Source organism: Mesocricetus auratus, unplaced genomic scaffold, assembly GCF_017639785.1.
Source record: "Mesocricetus auratus isolate SY011 unplaced genomic scaffold, BCM_Maur_2.0 Super-Scaffold_100707, whole genome shotgun sequence".
In the NCBI taxonomy this organism is placed as follows: domain Eukaryota; kingdom Metazoa; phylum Chordata; class Mammalia; order Rodentia; family Cricetidae; genus Mesocricetus; species Mesocricetus auratus.
The window spans coordinates 10,526,800-10,546,672 of record NW_024429269.1 but is presented as its reverse complement, the minus strand read 5'-3'; the positions used below and the strand labels follow the sequence as shown (position 1 = coordinate 10,546,672).

General features: G+C 47.1%; 2 protein-coding genes across 2 annotated transcripts in view; one reads left to right on the top strand and one right to left on the bottom strand.

Moving 5' to 3' along the window:
* Lats2 (large tumor suppressor kinase 2) overlaps positions 1 to 5,968 on the bottom strand; it is a 55,852-nt gene extending 49,884 nt beyond the window's left edge. The window contains exon 1 of the mRNA XM_040740530.1: positions 5,834 to 5,968. The gene's annotated coding sequence lies outside the window, so the exon portion shown is untranslated. The remainder of the gene's footprint in view (positions 1 to 5,833) is intronic.
* Positions 5,102 to 8,461, top strand: LOC121137791 (translation initiation factor IF-2-like). Its single transcript, XM_040740502.1, has 3 exons — positions 5,102 to 5,346; positions 5,419 to 6,272; positions 6,438 to 8,461. Exons 1-3 carry the CDS (start codon positions 5,102 to 5,104, stop codon positions 6,494 to 6,496), a joined length of 1,158 nt encoding a protein of 385 aa, XP_040596436.1. The 3' UTR covers positions 6,497 to 8,461.
* The last annotated feature ends 11,412 nt before the right edge of the window (positions 8,462 to 19,873 follow it).

Here is a 19,873-nt window from a genome sequence, read left to right as displayed (position 1 = left end):
GACTAAACTGTACATACTTATAATTACACACACACCTGCTTGCCCACGCACACATGAATAATGGTTCTCTTTCTAAACAATGGTTCCTAAATGAAATACCTGATAGTGGGCGACAAAGTCCCATTCAGGTTGGAGTCTAAACTCCAGGGGCAGCTCTCATACCAAATCTTAGCCCCTCTGTCACTCTAACACAGACACTGAAACACACCAAGGGAGGACATCCACACAGCGTCCCCACATGTTCCACAAACACTGCAATCATACAGTCAGCCAAGGGACTGGAGGTGTGGTTCAGTGTAGAGCACTCACCTAGCAAGCAGGAGGCCCTGACTTCCAATCACAGCAGCTCCTACTGTCACAACCCACTCCTCCCCAAACAAACAAACAAAAGCAAGCCCCACAAAGTTGGGTGTGCAGGCAGGAAGGACAACAAGTTAGTCTTTAGCTACATAGTGAGTTTGCAGACAGCCTGGGCTATTTTTTTTTTTTTTTTTTTTTTTTTTTTTTGGTTTTTCGAGACAGGGTTTCTCTGTGGCTTTGGAGGCTGTCCTGGAACTCGCTCTGTAGACCAGGCTGGTCTCGAACTCACAGAGATCCACCTGCCTCTGCCTCCCGAGTGCTGGGATTAAAGGCGTGCGCCACCACTGCCCTGCAACTGGGCTATTGAGACCTCATCTTAAACAGTTGACCAGGGCAGGGGAAGTCAAGAGTCTTCTGTGCCAGGGTGCAACTGAGCTAAGAAACACCAGTGGTGGCGGCCTGAAGCAGCAGCAGGGCTAAGGGTTTGGTTCTGCCTCCCCTTTCCCACTCATGAAGCTCGGGCAAACACAGGATTTCAGTTACTGCCATAAAGCTACCACTTGGTTTTCACCAGTGTTCTGAGTTTACTCCCTGACTATCCCCAACATTCTGTGAGAAGTGTTGGTCTTAGAAGACCCCGGGACACCCTGTCTTTTAAGAGGTAAAATAGCACCTCCCAGTGTCCTGGGTCCTTGACAGAATCATCTAGAAAGAAGCATGTTTTCAGTGTCATCAAAGAGAAAAAAAATCTGTTCTCAGTTTGGAGACTGCATTTGAATACAGTTGGTTTTCAGTCAAATCCTGAACTTTTAAAAGAATTTTTCCATGGAAATGTTCATCAATCAAATGAAGACTACAGCTGGAGATGAGCTACACTGAGTTATTCCCACACTGTTTGACAAGACCTGACAGATTGGAATTTTTCCTTCATCAATAAGGTTATAAATATGACCCTTAGGAATATCAAATAAAGTAAATCTAGTTTTTGAAAATTGTTTGGCATTAACAACTGTTCTAAATATATCTTAAAGGAAACTAAAACACTGAAACTGAAAATCTGAAACAATTTAGTAACTCCCACTGTAATCCCAGCACTTATATAGGACAAGAAGACTGCTGAAGGATCCAGGCCAGCCTAGTCTACACGGCGAGTTCCAGGCTAGACAGGACTTCCCAATGAGACCCTACTTCAAAGCAAAGCAAACAAAGACCCCAGAACAAACAAAAAATTGTAACAACTTCCTAAACAAAGTCACTGTCCTGCAAAACTGGAGCCCATTCCCGAATCTTCCGCTTAGCTGGTGGCTACCAACAACTGAGCGCTGCATTTAAGCATTCCTCCCGTACGCCCTATCAACCCAGTGCGGTCCTCAGCCCAATCCTGGAGAATGCCAGCACATGTTCTAGAATTCTTGCTCTCCTCATCCTCATGCTCTTCAATCCCACCTAGGCTGCCGTACAGACATCAAACACCAACCAGCAAACCAGCCAAAATCCATACCTGGTAGGATGGTACTAATGACATACACTGGCTCTCTATTTTAGCTTAGTTGGTTTTGTTGTTGTTTTTAATTAAAAACTTTGTTTTGCATTTGTTTGTGTGTGAGTGTATGAGCATCAGAGCACACCTGTGGGGTAGGAGGACAACTTACAGGAGTCAGTCCTCTCTTCCCTTCTACCATGTAGGTTCTGGGGAATCAAACTCAGGTCTGGGCCATCGTGCCAGCCTTGTTTGTGACATGGTCTAACCATGTGGCCCAGGCTGGCCTCAAACTCAGCCCACCTGCCTTAGCACACCTTAGATTGGATTGGCAAATGTGTGCCACCCTGCTATTGGGTCTCTTCATTTGTTCATATGGTTTAGGTTTTTTAGGGGGAAGAGGCATTATTTTAAAACAGTATTTCTTTTTTTAAATGTTTTTTTAGATGTATTTATTTATTATGAATACAACATCCTGCCTCCATGTATGCCTGCATGCCAGAAGAGGGCACCAGATCTCATTATGGATGGTTGTGAGCCACCATGTGGTTGCTGGGAATTGAACTCAGGACCTCTGGAAGAGCAGTCGGTGCTCTTAACCTCTGAGCCATCTCTCTAGCCCCCTAAAACAGTATTTCTTAGACCAAAACCTCCTGTTATTATTTAAATCACATTCCCACTATAAGTAACTATCAAAGATGAAACTAAATCAGGAGTAAAGGCCAGGCCTTAAGTTAGACACTAAATGTCAGAATAGCATACCCCCCCCCCACTGGAAAGCCACAGGCTGAAAGTGTCCTTTCCTAAGGGGGGGTCTCTAAGGAAGGCAGTGACTGTCTTCCTAGAGGTTTAGGAAAACACAGTTTCCCTACTGTTCAATAATCAGCATAGGCCCTGGGGAGCCTATGCAGTGGCCACAGTAGACAAACACGTGCTCCTTCCCTGCACAATCTCTAAGAGGACAGGGCAGGCCGCCCCCAGCAGGGCTCCACATCTCTGAGCCACCTGTGCCTCCTCTGCACCCACCCCTCTCCCAATTCCCTGTGTCCCACTGGAGAGTCAGAATGTACAGTAAACTCCACTGGAGAGTCAGAATGTACAGTAAACTCCACTGGACAGTCAGAATGTACAGTGCACCCCACTGGACAGTCAGAATGTACAGTAAACTCCACTGGAGAGTCAGAATGTACAGTGCACCCCACTGGACAGTCAGAATGTACAGTAAACCCCACTGGACAGTCAGAATGTACAGTGCACCCCAGTGGACAGTCAGAATGTACAGTAAACCCACTGGACAGTCAGAATGTACAGTGCACCCCACTGGACAGTCAGAATGTACAGTGCACCCCAGTGGAGAGTCAGAATGTACAGTAAACTCCACTGGAGAGTCAGAATGTACAGTAAACTCCACTGGAGAGTCAGAATGTACAGTGCATCCCACTGGAGAGTCACAATCGTAGCCGAAGTAGCAGTGTGTGTGTACCTGACTGTTGATGCAAGAGCATGGTTCTTCCAGGTGAGACCACTTAGAGGAACCCTCCAGAGGAAGGAATGTTCTACCCCAACCGGAAGAACCGAAGGGCTCTGGCTGCTGGAGGAGTGTGGAGCTACTCTTGGAGTCTCCAACTTCCGTGCAAAGGCTTGAACACACAAGAGTGAAGAATGTATCCAAGGAGACAGACAATGCTGGGAGTGCTGTCTGGGGGACTTTTAATGTTAAAAAAAAATAGAATAAAACAGGAGAAAAGAGTCAGGAGGTAGGATGCAGTTAATTAGTAATGGAAAGTGCTAGCACTCAGCATTCCTGCTTCAGATAACTGCCAGGAGGCAGAGAGCTTCATATCCAAAACCCAGGCCTACTTCATTCAAAACCAATTTTCATTCAAGGTCTGTGTTACCCCAACTGATTTAGAGATCCATAGGGTCTGCAATGGTATCTGTAGGGTCGACAAAAAAATGTAAACTCCTGCTATGACATATGACAGTTTTCATTCTTCTGCCAGAAAAATCCTATGTATGTCAAATATTGGCACACAAACAAAAAGTACTTGTTAATTAACTTTAGGGGAAAAACCCCCACCACTCTCACAATTAAATCGACAGAGTCTAGACGTTAGCCAACATAAAGCATTTGCCAAGTGAATGGCAAGCATTAAGCAATGCCAAATTTGCTTCCTAATTTTAGCATCACCACCAATTATCTTTACTTCCAACAGTCCTGTTTTGTTATACCTTCGAGATGAAGCAATAAGTCAAGTAACATTAGGCTCCAAAGCACTGAGAGAGCAGTGGAGTAGCATTCAGGGACACTAGCAGCCCAAGCAGATCCTTAAAAACTCGGGCAAAAACCCCGACTCGGGCTGCCCTTTGGAAGGTGGCACAGAACTGATGAAGGAAGGCAGCAGTGCCTCTACCACTGGGTGGTACTTCTCTTAACTCCAGCTGTTTCAGAGAAATCACCGATCGGAGCACGGAGATTTCTGAGACTTTCTACAGTGTCCACAAAGCTGATGCGCTCCTTCTGTGGACAACTGGACAGGACAGCGTAAACACAGTGACTTCATCAACTGCCGTCCTTCAAGCATACTATTTTTAAATAGTATAGAATATTACTTGCAAGTTTCGCACGTTATTACAAGCATGAAATAAATGCATGTTGGTCTGGATTTCCCAATACAAACACGACACCCTTACCCCCGCGTTGCCCTCCCCCACAAAGCTCCCCAATAGCTTTCGTATGCGTTTAGTATGGATTTACCAGTCCCAACCCCTCCACTCCCCACTCCCGTGGGCTTTAAGAGCCTAGGGCAGGCTATTTACAACAGAGCCTTTAAAATAACAAGGCATTTTATTGTAAGCGTGTTCCCCGCCCACCACTGCAAGTCCCTCCCACCAAAGCTGTGATTTGCTAAGGAAAGAAATACCGACAGCTCCAATTTACACTTAACTATTCCAACTAGACTGAAGAGGCTGAAGAATAACTCGGTTCAAAACTTCTGTGGTTCTGTAACTCAGTTTAATAACTGTACAGCAGACTCTCCTGGTATGATAGGAAGCTGACACTTCGAAAGGTGGTAAAAGCTAAGCAATTTCACAGGAACCACGGCGGATTCCTTCAACAATCTTCTCTATTCCTGGATAACGAGGCAAAATTTTACGAGAGGCTGAATACTGTAATGCCTCGTTAATTACAGTTAAGTTAAAACAGGCTTTCTAAGCAGCGTCTACATTCCTGAACTGGAAGATTTTTGTTAATGCCTTATTACAACAGTTGCGGGGGTTGGGGGTGTGCAATCCTAAAAAGTGGCCTAGAGCTCAAAAATGGGAAGCATCATTTGCAGACCTAAGCCGGGGTTAAACGGAAACTACGGCGCAAGGCTTCGTACAAATCCCCTAATAAGCAGCCACATTACGGACCCGCAGGAAAAGTTTAAAGAAGTAAAAAAGTCCTCCCTTAAACTTTTAGTCAACAAGTTCTGCACGTCCAGGTCTCCTCCGTTCACCCATAGGCGTTTGTTGTCACCCGGCGGCCTAGAGCACGAGGCCGGGAGCCGAGGTCGCCCCGGGTGAGACCCGGGCCCCGCAGGAGGCTCAGGTGTGGGTGACCCGGGCTGGGGCGCAGCGAACTCGGGCCGCAGAGTCGCGACAGGGAGGAGCAGCGGAGGCCGGCCCCGGAGAAGTCGGCTCCGGAGAGGCGTTACGCAACGACCCCGCAGCGACCGCCGGACGGCGCGGCCCGGGACCGGACACCGGGCGGGGACCGCGCCGCCGAGGGCCCGGGAGACAGCGCGCAAGGCCGCGAGCGCGCGTGGTGGACGGCGCGGCGCCCGGAGGCCCAGGCTGGGCGGGGTCGGCGCCGCGGGACGCGGGGTCTCAGCCTCCGGACGCCGCCGCCGAGCACAACAAAGCCGCCCCAACGCCGCCACCCACTGCCCCGCACCCGCCCGGCACCGGCGCGACGGACGCTCCGCGGCCCGCAGGGCGGCTCGACCGCGGGGCCAGGCGGGCGGAGCCCGGTCCCGACGAACTTCCCGGCCGCGGCCCCAGCCTCACCTCCGGGAGCGCTCTACACCCTCGGCGGCGTCCTGGCCCGCGGCTCCGGGACCTCGCGCGCCGGGAGACCGGGCGCCGGTGGCGGCAGTGGTTGCTGACCCCGTAGGGTCGGGGGAGCCCGGGGAAGCGGCGGCGGCGCTGGCGGCGGAGGCTCCATCTTCCCGGGGCGCTCACGCCGCGGTTCCGACGCGCAGACCCGAGCGGGACATTCGCTACATTGTTGGCATTCCACGGGCGTCACGTGACCCCTCCTCCCGCGTCACTCCCGGCCGCATACCAGCCCGGGCGGGGCGCCCGCGGCCTTGCTCCCCGGCGCCCGCTCCGCCCCGCCGGCCGCTTCCTGCACCTCCCGGCCGGGCCGCCACCTGCCCTGCGGTGGAAGTCCGCGGCCCGGGAGCGCCGGTTCTCCCCAGCGCCTCGTACCAGTCGGTTAAAAAAAGTAAGTTCACGGGCCCCGGTGCAAGCCACGAAAAGTAGAGTCAGCCCTTGAGACCCGAGCATCGAATAAAAAACCAGGACGCCTGACAATCTCAGCTTAATAGGACGCAATTTAACCGCCCCCTCCCCGGGCACGTTTTATGGAAAGCGCCTTATTGTTCTATAGAACGGAACAGTACAAACCAACCAGCGAGACTGGCGTTTACACTTCGGCCACTCCTTTAGCCTCCATTTGGGGATTTGGTCCAGGGACAGACGCTGAGAAGAAATAACAGCGTGGAAGCCAAGTCCTCCATCTACTATTGGCTCGCTAACATCACACTTCCCACCACCTACGGTCTGTGGTAAGTGATGGTGAGGACTAATGGTTTTAAAAGTCAACCTGGTTTCCTCTGTAATTAACAATCGTGACATTTGAAGTTTCAATTCCGGAAGAAACAATAACGAAGATCATTTGTTCCAGCTTTTATTTATTTATTTATTTATTTATTTATTTATTTATTTATTTTGTACTGGGGAAGGAACTCAAGCTCTCTCTCCTGTGCTAAATTCAGGCTGTCTTACCAGAGGAACCCTTGTCCGGACAGTTTTACAGCTGCCTCACCAGCCTTTAGTCCTGAACTGTACCCCCAACACCACAAAAAAAAAAAAAAAAGAAAGAAAGAAAGAAAAAGAAAAAGAAAAGAAAAATCCCTTAGGTCTTCTTCCAGATAATCTCTCCAGAGTTCTCATTTCTCCATCCTTTGAACTTTCATAAGCAAGCATCCTGCAGCATTTTTTTTTTTTTGGTCCATCTGACCCTGTGTGCTTATACTGACATCTTGCACGGTGATGGGAACCCAGTGCATCTCCAACAATTTATCTTGTAAAAGAGGAACCCGATTTTCTGGCGGTGGTGGTGCACGCCTTTAATCCCAGCACTCGGGAGGCAGAGGCTGGCGGATCTCTGTGAGTTCGAGACCAACCTGGTCTAAAGAGCAGTACAGAGAAACCCTGTCTCGAACCAGTCCCCCCCAAATGAGCCCGACTGGCTGGCACTCACCTGTGTATTTCCTCCCTCAGCACCAAGCACACTGGCATCCTTCACTGTGTTTAAATTCTTGCCTCTTGCTCTTTAAAGGTGTAAGAAACTTTGATCAAGCCAGCTGTTAGTGTGTCACACCTATCATCCCAGCACTAGGAGGCAGAGGCTGGCGCACCTGAGTTTAAGACCAGCCTGATATACATAGAGTTCTAAAACAACCATGGCTACACAGAGAAACCTGTCTCAAAAACAACAAAACAAACCAAAGAAAGAAAAATTTCAGTCAAATGAAAAATGCTTTTATGGTGTTTAGATTATAAACGCCCCTCAAAGGTACTTGTATTCAGAGGGGCCGTGATAGTACATGCCTTTTTTAATCCCAACACTGGGGAGACAGAGGAAGGTAGATCTTTGAGTTTGAGGCCAGCCTGATCTACAGAATGAGTTCCAAGACATCCAGGAATACACAAGAGAACCCCAAGTACATGTATTGTAGATTTGACTTCCAACCTGAAGCCTATTGGGAGTATAGTGGAAGTTAAACCATAGTATGGGACCCCTTACTGTTTTGATTCCAGTGTGGCTGTATGGTGAGCAGCGTTATAGTATCAAGAGAGCAAAGGCAGCCAGCCACAGGAACAGACTTCTGAAGCTAGGCACCTTCATCTCCTAATACAAATGGTCTCTTTGGAAATACCTAACCTGTTTTTTGCACTTAGGACTGGAGAGATGGCTTAGCAGTTCAAAGCACTTGCTATACAGTTCTGGCATCTACATTGGAAACCTCACAAATGCTTGTAACTCCAGTGCCAAGGGATCCGATGCCTTGTTTTGGCATCTGCAAATTATGTACACACATACACACATGTATATGCATGAAACATACACACAAATAAATATGAAGTAAATCTTAAAACTTTTCTTGCAGTTGCAGTGACTATTAGACTGATTATAATAGTGAAAAGTCAAGAACAACTTAAGTGTGCAACATCAGAGAAGGACCAACATTCACATGGTGGTATATGTACAGGAATTAAGAAATCGGCTTCGTTTTTTTCAAAGTATAAATGAGAATTCAGAACCAATGTGGAACAAAGAAAAACAATTTGCAGAACTGTATACATTATGGTACCATATTCACAAATAAACAGAGCCTTTGGAACCTATACTAATCTCATATTTTGTGTGAGTAAACTCTTACATACCAAATTCATGACATCTGTGACCTATATAGAAGGAGCAGAAATTGGACTGAGAGAAAAATCTTCAACCTAATCTATAGTGCATGCTTGCTTTAATTAAAAAGACGAAGGTGGGGGCTGGAGAGATGGCTCAGTGGTTAAGAGCACTGACTGCTCTTGCGGAGTTTGACCAGGGTTCCATTCCCAGCACCCACATGGCAGCTCACAGCTGTCTGTGTCTAGCACCCTTGCTCAAACTATACATGCAGGCAAAAAGGCAATGCACATGAAAATAAATTTATCTTTTACATGTGATTTTTACGTTTACGCATGAGTGTTCTGCTTGCATGTGGGTGTGTGCAGCACATGTGTGCCTGGTACACATGGAGGCCAGAAAAGGGCATTGGATCCCTTGGAACTAGGAGGACTGTGAGTCACAAAGGTGGTAGTACACTATTTAGGCCTTTAATTTTTAAAATATCTTAAAATACATGTATTTGAGACTAGAGACAAATTGAGAACAAATGGCAAAATAGTCAATCAAATCAGGCTTTGTGGTGTGGGCCCATGTCCCAGCACTCATGAGATGGAGGCAGGAGGACCAGAAGGTCTTTTATGCTATGTAGTGAGTTCTAGTCCAGCTTTGAGGCCAGAGAGATCCTATCTTTAAAATAATATTAATAATTATATGAAGTAAGTCTCTGAATATAGTGATTCTAGGTGATTTTTGTAATGGCTTTTGATATATTGATAGTAGGATAGCCCACAAAGAATATTTTTAAATTAGCAAACTATATATACTCACACGATGTATGTAGCCGAGGAGAGACAGAGAACACAAAGGCAGTGGGGCCCAACATCATCTTTAGTGACAAAATGATCATGTACAAACCGATACATTATTTGTGTGCCGTGTTATAGCCTTTTCTCACCCAGTGATGTTCTGGTGCTTCCCGGTTATCTCATTCAGTCTTCAAAGTAGGCCTGTCATCAACCCTTTCTGATAGAAAACAACAGTCTCCAAGTGCAGAGAGCCAAGTAATTTGCCCAGGATCAAAGAGCTGGGATTTGAATCTCAGGAGCCCTAGCTGCAGCAGAGCTCAGGAGCACTGAATTACTAGGCTGTCTTCAGAAGGAGTCATGATTACAATGTACCAAATGAACCCCTTTATGCTTTCAGTGTTGTTACTTTGTTGTTGCATTGCTAGAGGTAGAAGCCAGGGCCTCACCGGTGCTAAGCAGGCCCTCTGCCACTAAGCTATAGCCCAGCAGTGCCTGAAGACAGGAGGAGTGTGTCTGAGAGATGTGTGCTAGGGAGGAGAGGAGCGCAAAAGCCCAGGTCCCTAGCAGCAGTCATAGACCTGGCTAACACTGGCAGTCCACTCTCCAGTGAGGCTCCTCAAGTTAGGACAGTTTAGGTGTCCGTCCAAGCAGAATATCCCCTAAGACTCACACCCTGCTCATGTTGTCTCTGAGTGAAAAAAAAAATCTGATGATTCACTCAGGCTCTTCATAGGGTAGGTGTTAGGAGAGCAGGCGCTGGTCTTCAGACATGTTTGTCTCCGTATTTGTGGCCAGTGTGATGGAGACTCATGAAACTTGGTTCTCTCAGGACAGTCATAGAAATGCAGAGCAGAAGCAGATCGCGAAAAGACCCGGATGACCGGGAAGGAGGCATGCCACACGGATCCTTTTCACTTTGGAGTTGCTTTAGCCCCATATGTTTTGTCTCATTAACCAGGCCACAGCTTCCCCCACAACAGGAAACGGTAAAGACTCTCTTAACTGACAAGCACAACAGATACGCTTTAAAGCCATCTTTAGTATGCCAAATATCAAAGTTTAAAGCATTAACCATTTCTGGTCAAGACCCAAAATCATAGCACTCCAGATGCTGGAGAAGGGAGCTTGAGACACCCAGGCCAGCTTAGACAGTGAAGAGAGCTGTGTGGATGAATGAGTGGAGTTCTACCTGTTTCTCTGGGCCAGCTCGGAAGAGCTCCTTCTCCATTGTTCTTTGGCTGTTTTGGTTCTAAAAATAATTAAAACTTTGCTGGCTTAGGTGATATGTTTCTGTTTTGCCCAAATTATGAACCCCCAAATCACTAAGAGAGTCTTTAGTTAATTAATTAACTGTATTAACTTGGGTCCTCCATCTGTTCAACACAGTGGGTGGAGGAGGAGGAGGAGGGATGGAGAAGCAGGGAATTTATTGTGGTGGAGCAAGGGGAGTGTGTGTGTGGGGGGGTGGTTACTATGTTCTACAGCCACTGTTACCATAAAGCACCCCCAGAGCCCACAAGCTAACTTATGATTGGTTCCTTGCCACAAGGAGAGTACCTGGCTTCCTAGTGACTAGGAGGTCAGGGAAAGGCTGAAAACTCAAGTCTAGAAACTCAACACAAGTTGCTGAGTCAGAGGTCTACCTCCTGCTGGGTCTTTTCTGCAGCCTGTCTTGGCTGCTAAAGCAGGGGCTGGGTGAGGGTCTGTTCCCTTCATTTCTACGATGCATTTGAACTCCTTTTAAAAACGTAAAATAAAAAAAAGATATTTATTTTGGTTTTTCAAGACAGGGCTTCATTGAGTAGCCTTGGTTGTCTTGGAACTCTGTAGACCAGACTAGCCTTGAACTTACAGAGATCCTCCTGCCCCTGCCTCCTGAGTGCTAGGATTAAAGGTGTTTGTAGCCACCACCACCCGGAATTTATTCTTATTTTATTTGTATGGGTGTTTCACCAGGGGTATGTCTGTGTACCATTTGCAAACAGTGTCACATGAGACCAGAAGGGGGGTCACCAGATCCCCTGGAGCTGGAGTTACCAATGCTTGTAAACCAGCCAGCAGTGGAATCTGACTTTTGACCCGGCTGACAACTCAAAATGTTTCTAGGGCACTCTATCTGCAAAGAATTACTTGGGGTACAGAGAACACTCCCTGTGTTTTGGCAAACAGAAGAAAATGGAATATAAATCGAAAATGGAAAACACTGTTGTGCCTCTGTTGACTTCCTCTGCCACTGTTTGCCTCCCTCAGTTAGGCGATGGATCGGCTACTTGTTTTCTCGTCTGGCTGCTGGGTGTGGTGGCTCAGGCAGGCCTGTAACCCCAACACATGGGAGGTAAAAGCAAGATGCTCAGCATTCAAGGTCATCCTCACCCTCAGAGCCAGTGAGATGGTATCTCAAAATAGCAAGGCAAAGGCTGGCCTGAGACTCGACAGGTAGGGGACTTCCCTTACCAACATTGAAGACTTTTCCTCAACAACGAAACAGTTTGGATGTCAGGGCTAAATCCCTCCAATATCAGTTCTCACACGTAACTTGCGGGCAGGTGAACTCTGCCCTGGTTTTAAATTATTTCTAATTGCTTTACTTCTAGTCGTGGAGAGGAGCCAGGTGGTGGTGGTGCACACTTATAATCCCAGCATTCAGGAGGCAGAGAGGCAGGCAGATTTCTGAGTTCAAGGTCAGTCTGGTCTACAAAGTGAGTTCCAGGACAGGAAGGGGGTTACACAGAGAAACCCTGTTTTGGAACAAAATAAACCAAAAGAAAAAAAAAGAAGAAAGAAAGAAAGAAAACAAGAAGAAGCCACGTACAAGCTTCTCATGTAGAGCTGGAGCAGTTCAGGATCCAGGACCATGTTGGTGGCCCCTGGCAAATCACACAGACCTGCTTTTCCAGATGCCTCCAGTGATGCTAAAGTATTCTCATTCTCCAAATAGCTACTCTGCTTCTCAGGTGAGTAATAAAGTATGGGGTTGCATCAGTCAGCATTGCTCAATACTTTGAGATGTGTTCCCAGGGCAGCTCTCAACAACTTCTGCTTTTACAGTTTCTTTTGACAATTCATGTTAGTGGGAGGGGGGGGACTGGTAGATATTGTCCCAGTACAACCCCTCTTTGAGCTTTCCTGGTGCTGGTTGATTGTATTTGAGTATTCCTCAGTATGTTTGTGGTCCAGATATGAACCGAATGCTGCCTATGTCTAGAAAAGTTCCAATTCCTGTATGTTCTGGAAGCTTCCATTAAAAATGTAAAACAAACAGGGGAGTGTATGGGCCACACATGTTTAATCCGAGCTCTAGGAGTCAGAGGCAAATAGATCTCTGTGAATTCAAGGCCACCTCCGTCTATAGACTGGGTTCCAGGTCAGCCAGACCTGCATAGCGAGAATTCTGTCTAAATAATAATAAGAACATAAAACTGGGGCCAGAGAGATGACGCAGTGGTTAAGAGCACTGGCTGCTCTTCCAAATGACCTACCTACCTGGCAGCTCATGACTGGCTGTGACTCCAATTCCAGGGGATCTGATGCCAGCTTTTGGTCTCTGCAGGCACGGGACACAAAAAAGGTGCACAGATACACATAAGAGAAAACATTTTTTAAAAATTTAATTAAGGGCTGGAGAGATGGCTCAGAGGTTAGGAGCACTGGCTGCTCTCCCAGAGGTCCTGAGTTCAATTCCCAGCAACCACATGGTGGCTCACAACCATCAGTAATGAGATCTGGTGCCCTCTTTTGACCTGCAGGGACACATGTAGGCAGAACACTGTATATATAATAAATAAATCTTTAAAATATTTAATTAAAAAGAAAAAACTTGAAATGGGCCAGGTATGGTGGTACATGATACCTTCAATCCCAGCACCTGGGAGGCAGAGGCAGGTGGATCAATGTGAGTTCCAGGCCAGCTTGGCATGCATGAGAACTCTTGTCTCAGAAACAAAGAACAAAAACATAATGAACTGGTGTCTCTGATTCACTCTGGTCTCAAACTTCTGGGCCCAAATGGTGTTCCTGCCTCAGTCTACAATTACTGAACTAGTAGTTTCAACTCATTAAAAACATTTGTTTGTTCAGTTGATTTTATTTATTTATTTATTTTTTGGTTTTTTTTTCAAGACAGGGTTTCTCTGTATTGTTTTGGAGCCTGTCCTGGAACTCGCTCGGTAGACCAGGCTGGTCTCCAACTCACAGAGATCCACCTGCCTCTGCCTCCCGAGTGCTGGGATTAAAGGCGTGTGCCACCAACGCCGGGCCAGTCGATTGTTTTTGAGATAGGATCTCATGTAGCTGATGCTGACCCTGAACTCTTGGTCTCCTGCCTCTTCTAGCTGGTATAAAATGTGTGCTGCCACACCCACTAAAAATCTTAATGGACTATTTTGTAGCAAATACTGGTAAGCTTTATTAAGAATGAGTCCAAGGCCTTTGTCTTATCACAGTCCATTTCTGTAAGAAAATGAACATTTCAGAGCCACTTGGGAGCATCCAGCCTATCCAAAGCTACAATAAATAGTTAATTGTATAACCGATGGCAAAGGAAATGTTTTTATAGTCTGTCTTTAACTTGGAATTTAAAATGAACTGTGAGGTGCTGTTTGGGTTGTTAGCAGTTATGTTAACAACAAGCTGTTTCCATTTATCTCTGAGATACCAGGTCAGAAACAGAAAAATGAAGTGTGTTATCATTAGATGCTCTATAAACCTGGCCGGGAGAAAGCCGTAAAGAGATGGTGATAAGTTGTAGGAGCCGGCTGGTGAGGGCCGGGCTGCCAGAGCAAAGGGAAGCGTTGCTGCAGATTGTGTTAGATTATCAGTAATCGAAGGCCCAGAAGAGTTGGAACTGGGCAAACACCCCAGAAGTAATCCCTTTCAGAAGGACAGAGGAGGGAGGAAGGACCAGCTTTTGAAATGATGCCCCACAGAAAGGGAAAGAGACTGAACAGTCCTGAGGGAGGCTGGTATTTGAGGCATGCCGAGAATGGACTTGGAGAGAGCAGGGAGGATGTCAGAGCAGCAGGGATAGGAGTAAACAAAGTAACAAAGTGGGAGAAGAGGTGACAGGGCTCTGTGATTAAGTAAGGTCAAATTAAACGCCAACATGGTGGTAGTGTATGCCTGTGGTCCCTAGCTAGCCAAAGGGCTGAGGTGGAAGGTCCCTTGAGCCCGGAAATTCAAGGTCAGCCTGGGTGATAAAAAAGGAGACCACAGCCACCACCATCAACTACAAAGCTGGGCACTGTGGGCACACCGGTAATGCCAGCACTTGGGAAGCAGAATACAAGGCTGGACTTCCCGGCTAGAATTGGGGCAGAGGAACAGTATGCACTAGATTCCCTGGGTTCGGATTATAACCATGTATTCCAAAGAGATGCATGATGACAGACGTTTGGATAGCACCATTACTTACTCTTAAATGGTCGTAGGCATGAAGCTACCTGCTCAAATAGTTGGAAATAAAACAGCCTTCAAACACTGGGCATGACTTTCCCTTTGATGATGGAAGCGCGACACTTGAAGATCCCATAGCTTTAAGAAACAAAGAACCTTATGTTTGTGTGTACACGTGACCACAGTGGAGGTCAGGGCGATTTGTGCTGATTGGTTCTCTCCTATCACATGGATACTTAGGTTGTCAGGTGTGGCACCAAGCACCTTTAACCTCTCAGCCATTTTGCTGGTCCCAGAATTAATTTATCTATTTATTTAGGGGTGTGTTTGTGTTCCTGCTTGTCTGTATTCTGGTACCTTTGGGGGTCAGAAGGAGGGTTCAGGTCCCCTGGAGCTAGAGTTACTGGTGACTATAATGTGGTTGCTGGAAACTACATCATGGACCACAGGATGGCTTAAAACTCACTATGTAGCTGAAAATGACCTTGAACTTCTAATCCTCCTGCCTGTACCCCCTGAGTGCTAAGTTTACACACATAAGGTATCGCTCTTGGTTCAAAAGGAAAATGTTTTAAACAGTTAAAATTATGTTTAAAATAACAGTGAAGAGCTGGCTCCATGTAGAAGAGCACATGCTCTTGCAGAGGACCCAAGTTCAGTTCCCAGCATTCATAGCGGGCAGCTCAGAACCACCAGTAACTGCTGTCCCAGGGGCCCTAAAGTCTTCTTCTGGCTTCTTCCCCAGGGACTCCACTCATATGCACACATAACAGAAAATATGATTAAAGCACAACTCAGAGTTAACTCAGGTCTGTCTGGAAAGATGAGGCCCGACAGTGTAGGTCTTAGCGGTACTCAGACATAAGGGCAGTTTACATATGAAAACCCAGCGAAAATGCAGCTAAAGTGTGGCTTTGCCAAGAGTGAGGGCCTGTGAGAACCTTAGGCTCAAGGTTAGCCTGAGCCACATAGATAGAGATTAGTTTCCAGCAGATAGATGAACAAATGAAAAGCTAAGAAGAGGCGTGCCAGGAAGCAATGTCTGAACGTTCATTTTATGGGCTCCACCCATTCTGGTCAACACTGAGTAGCAAATAGTGGGCACGTGTAAGGGGAACTGCAAGAGGAATAAAGCCTCTGAGTGCAGAGGGACTTTGTCCCTTTAGGTGGAATTAGAAATACGTTTTCACTTAGCTACGGATTACTTAGCTTGTGAGTTTCAGGCTCAGTGCTTAGACTGAGCATCATGGTTGAGCCCCTCACCCTTACCTCCCCCAACCCCCACACCCTGTCTCTGCAGACCGTGCACTTTATAGGGAGAAGTAGGCCTAAGTCACATAATCCTAAGGAGAGATGTGAGGCGAGAAACAGTACCACAGGCCACACAGTCTAGTCTCCCTAACATGGCAATCTAGCGGGCAGGAGAGGTCGTCAGGGCTGGCCTTCTGGAGGGAATGACACGGACGGTGGCAGCACTGAGTGAGGGGGAGCAGCATTCTAGGTTGGGGCTACTGGAACATTCCTGGAGAGGGGCGGCTGCACTGCAGCTTGCATAGACACCTCACTTGGGCCTGTCTACTCTTGCCGGACACCCCAAAAGATCTCTTCAGACAATTCCTTCTTGGTAGCCATCACGGGAGAATCTAGGGCCACAGCTGGCTGAGCCAAGCCAACAGCACCTGGGTTGTCTATTTTATTGGAGGGACAGAGGGACCCAAACCCAGAGCAGGCAATGCTGTTAGGAACCCATGGAAATGTTTTCATGTCTTAATTTCTTTAGAAACCATGAAGAGAAAGTGAGCAAAAAATGCACAGTAGTCCCACCTTTCTATCTGAAGTCTCCGTCTCCCACAGTCAGCCATACCCCCAGATTTTCTATCTGAAGTCTCCGTCTCCCACAGTCAGCCATACCCCCAGATTTTCAAGTGGAAAATTCAAGAGACAATTAGGATAGGCTATGGCTCAGCTGGTAAAGGTCTTGCCCAGCATGACTTAGGTTCAACCACCAGAACAAAAAGAGGAGGGTGGAAAGAGAGGGGAGGGAGGGGGCAAGGAAAAGAAGGGGGGATTGCTGTGCCATAACCACTCTGAGAGAGACCATGCATAACACATACAATGTGGAGTTAGGGCTGCTGTGTTTTACTCATGGTGTGGCTAGTCTCTCACTGTGCTTACCTCATAACTTACATTCACCACAGCATTCTGAAGAGAAAGCAGTACGCACAGAGGGAGGCAGTGTGTGTCCACTTCAGGTATCTCCTCAAGAATGAGAGGGGGTGTTTATGTGTTTAAGACACTAATGCCACACTCTGTGTCATTCCCTCCAGAAGGACAGCCTTTCTTGTCCACTAGATTGCCACCTTAGAGAAACTAGACTATGTGGCCTGTGGTACTGTTTCTCTCTTCACATCTCTCTTTAGGATTATGTGACTTAGGCCAAGTTTCTCCTACAAAGTGCATGTTCTGCCAAGAGAGGTATGTGCACTGCTCAAGCTAAGCACTGAGCTAACTCGCAAGCTAGGTAATTCATAGCTAAGTGAAAATATACTTTAATATAAATATATGCTTCTAATGTAAGCAGAGTCAGATGTGCTGATAAGCATCTGGGACACCAGGTCAGCCCTGAAGCCACCAAGGGAACAGTACTGCCATAGCATGCTGTGTGACTGAGCCACCACGTTTGTTGGCTTGGGTTATTAAGTGCAGTTTCTGCTTCATGGTCTTCATGTCCACAAACTGAGGAAAATCTATTTCAGGCTCTTCTCCCTGGCTCCATGTCTGTGGCCACCGTTTGTGTTTCTCCACACGTTGACTGGGGCCTCTGTGTGTGTCTGCACACACACACACACACACACACATATACACACACACACACACACACACACACACACACACACACGGCTTTGTATCTGGAGACCAGTCATGCTTCATGAAGGCCTGCTCTGACGGCTTCACTTCAGGGCAGCTGCATTTACACAGATCCTATCTGTAAACAGGTCACATTTTGAGGTCATATTTTGGTTAGGGTGCCAATATATGCATGTTGGAAGATAGGCCCACCCATCACAAGGGCACATGGAGCAAGTCTGGCCTGTTGTCTGTTTTATATAGCACATGGGTTATTTACTTATAAGTTAATGGGAGAAGAAAATCAAAAAGAAGAAAAGCATTTCATGACCCATGAACAGGATGCGCAATCCATATTGCAGTGCCATGAGGCAAGCTGTAACTGGAACGAGGCCACATAATTCACTTCCATATCTCCTGTGGCTGCTTTCTGTCTACAGCAGAGCAATTGCAACACATTCCATATGGCTTATAAAAGCCTAAATATTTGTTATCTGTTTGCCAACCTCTGCTCCAGAGCAATGACAGCAGGCGTGGAGGAACTATGAATGGGAGGAAGAGTCATTGAGGCAAGATCAACACGATGTGGGGGAGACCAGGGAACAGGAAGGGGATCCCCACCCACTTTACTGTGTAGCTCAGGATGTACCCAGGGACTGAACTTATGCACAAATGCTTAGCCTACAAGTTTGAAAAAAAAAGAGAAAGAGAAAAGTAAGAAAACTTGCTTTTCCCTGTGAGAAAACTACACTGATGAAATAAGACACATATAGAAGCCATCTGCTAGACCACCACTCCAAGACTTCATTGAGTGAGCGATCGGTGAGCCTGAAGGGCAGTGGTGGAACCTTATGTTAACCAAATCCCCTGTGGTTATGATTGGATGCATCCCCACAAAAGCTCACGTGCTGGAAACCTAATCCTCCAAGGTGTTTGCTGGTGGTGTTTAGAGGCAGGACCTTTGGAAACCAACTGGGATTAGATAAGGAAATAAGGGCTCATGAGAATCGGAAGGGGATCCTGTATCTGCAGGTGGATTGGTCTGATTTCTATTGCTGTGGTGGCTGAAAACCACTTGGGGAGGAAAGGGTTTACTTGTTTTACAGCTTACAGTCTATGATGGAGGCACTCGTGGCAGGAACTGAAGCAGAGTCTTCAGGAAGCTTCCTGACTTGCCTTCCATGGCTCCCTCAGTCCGCTTCCTTCTATAACCTAGGACCCTGTGTCAAGGAGACTCTCCCACATCAATCATGAATTAAGAAAGTGCCCCGCAGGCTGGAGAGATGGATGGCTCAGTGCTTGAGAGCACTGGCTGCTCTTGCAGAGAATCCAGGTTCTGTTCCCAGCACCCATCTGGTGGCTCACAATCATCTGGAACGCCACTCCCAGGGCGCCAGGTGCTCTCTTCTGGCCTTTGCTGACACCAGGCACACAGATGGTACCTGTACTTGCAGGCAAAACACCTCTACATGCTAAACAAACAAACAAACAAATAAATAATAAGCCTTTGAAAATAAAAAGAAACTATCCCCACAGATTTGCCCACAGGCTAATCTGATATAGGCAATTCCTCAGTTGATACTGTCTTCTTCCCAGGTGCTCTAGCTTGTATCAAGTACAGCAGGCTACTGTGATTCCTTTTCACCATGACAGATGTAACAAGGGGCCGTGGGCAGGTCCTGGCGCTTTGATTTTGGATTTTCAAGACCAGTGTGAAAAACGAATTTCTTTATAAATTATCAGGCTCTAGAATTTTGTGGAAGAACACGAATAGGAAGCTAGAGAAATGGCTCGTCGATTAAGGGTGCTTACTCCGGTTCTGAGGGTCCAATACCTTCCTACCACCTCTGCAGGCACCTGCACACATGGCACACGATACACTCACACACATACGAATAACAGCAACAACAAATCCCCCCCCCAAAACAGACTAAGACACCTGCCCATCTGAGGTTGGTGGATACCAGGCCCAGCCATCTTTCTGAAGGCTGTCAGCATGTTTCCTGGAATGTTATTGCCCCCTCTCGGTTTCCGGGTTCCTCCATCCCTCAAACTCAGTTGGTCCCCTGCATCCTTGTCTGGGGAAAGCAGCAGAGAGGGGAACAAGCTGACTTCTTGGAAGAACCACCTATGCGAAGAGAGGAAGGGGGAGGTGGCGTCTACAAGGCCATTGGCCAAGCAACCAGACTGAACAAAGGGAATGGACAAGTGGAGATGCTAGGAAGCTCAGCAGGAGTTTGGGGGCCTTTCCCTCAGCCAGCCTGCTGGTGCGAGCCTGTGTTTTTACCAGGGGAGCTATGATAGAGATGCTGAGGTGCCTCTGCTCCCTGTGGCCTCTATGTTGGAGCCTCTTCTTCTTGAACAGGACTAGACATG